At 32.6% G+C, this 1033-nt stretch overlaps 1 protein-coding gene across 1 annotated transcript in view; it reads left to right on the top strand.

Moving 5' to 3' along the window:
• Window positions 1-1033, top strand: part of Tex10 (testis expressed 10) — a 58749-nt gene that overhangs the window by 13082 nt on the left and 44634 nt on the right. Inside the window, exon 5 of the mRNA XM_004645243.2 lies at window positions 14-126. Within this exon, the coding sequence (XP_004645300.1) occupies window positions 14-126 (113 nt within the window). The remainder of the gene's footprint in view (window positions 1-13; window positions 127-1033) is intronic.

Raw genomic sequence — 1033 nt, 5'->3', positions numbered from 1 at the left:
TTTATTTCAATAGGAGTCATGGCTTCGAAAGAATTACCTTATTGATTTCAAACATCACTTTATGAGTCATTTTCCATATGCCTTAAAAGAAATAACCAAACACAGAAGGAAAGATATGAACAAAAGGTATTGTGATCCCCAGTCTTATATACTTGAAAAACTGTACAATCTGAAACTATTGGAAATAACTAGACTCAATCTGAAACTTTTTACACTGTGAGGTGTTTATAATCTAGATTTTGTGAAAATAAAAATAGCAAATAGTATGGTTGATCGTGAGCATGTCACTTTTTAGGACTAACAGCCTGGCATTGTGGCGGTTTCCTGTAATCCCAGCACATGGGAGGCTGCGGCAGGAGGATCACTGCAGCCTATGTAGTGAGACTTTCAAAAACAACAACCTAAAAATCTTAGGACTGACACATTTTTGATGTTTTACAATCTAAAATCCTCACTGTACCTATAACACTTGGTTGGTAGGTACAGTGAGAATTTTGTGCTAAATAAATACATCAAATTATATAAATAGGAAACATATTTCACAAAGTTTGTTGGTGCTTTCACACTAAGAAGGCTTTCTTATAAAATTCTTTGCTTTGCTTTGCTTTGCTTTGCTTTACTTTTCTTTTTTTTGTACCAGGGATCAAACTCAGTACCTTGTGCTTGGCCAGACAGGCATTTATGTCATTGAGATATCTCCCTGGCCAAATTATATATATACGAATTGTGTAAATTACTGAGGCATATGGCTTAGTTAGCTGAGATACTAAATCTCTAAGAGAATATTTTTATAGTTACCTCATTCTCTCATTTATATACAGTGAAACTGGTAATGAAACCATTATCAAGTATCTGGAAGGAAGAGAGATAATTAGACAACAATCACAAAGAAGGTGATAGAGTATACAATGGAGTTAAGAAAAAATAAACCTGGAAAGTATGTAAAATACATACCATAAGTGAGAGTAGATAAATATAAGAATGAGTTGTGTAGTAAATTTTCTTTTTTGTTATTTTACTTATGTTTTTTTTT

This window comes from Octodon degus, unplaced genomic scaffold (genome assembly GCF_000260255.1).
Source record: "Octodon degus isolate 3935 unplaced genomic scaffold, OctDeg1.0 scaffold00221, whole genome shotgun sequence".
NCBI classification, from domain to species: domain Eukaryota; kingdom Metazoa; phylum Chordata; class Mammalia; order Rodentia; family Octodontidae; genus Octodon; species Octodon degus.
Note: the sequence above shows the minus strand (reverse complement) of the source record. Positions and strands in the feature narration are given on the sequence as shown.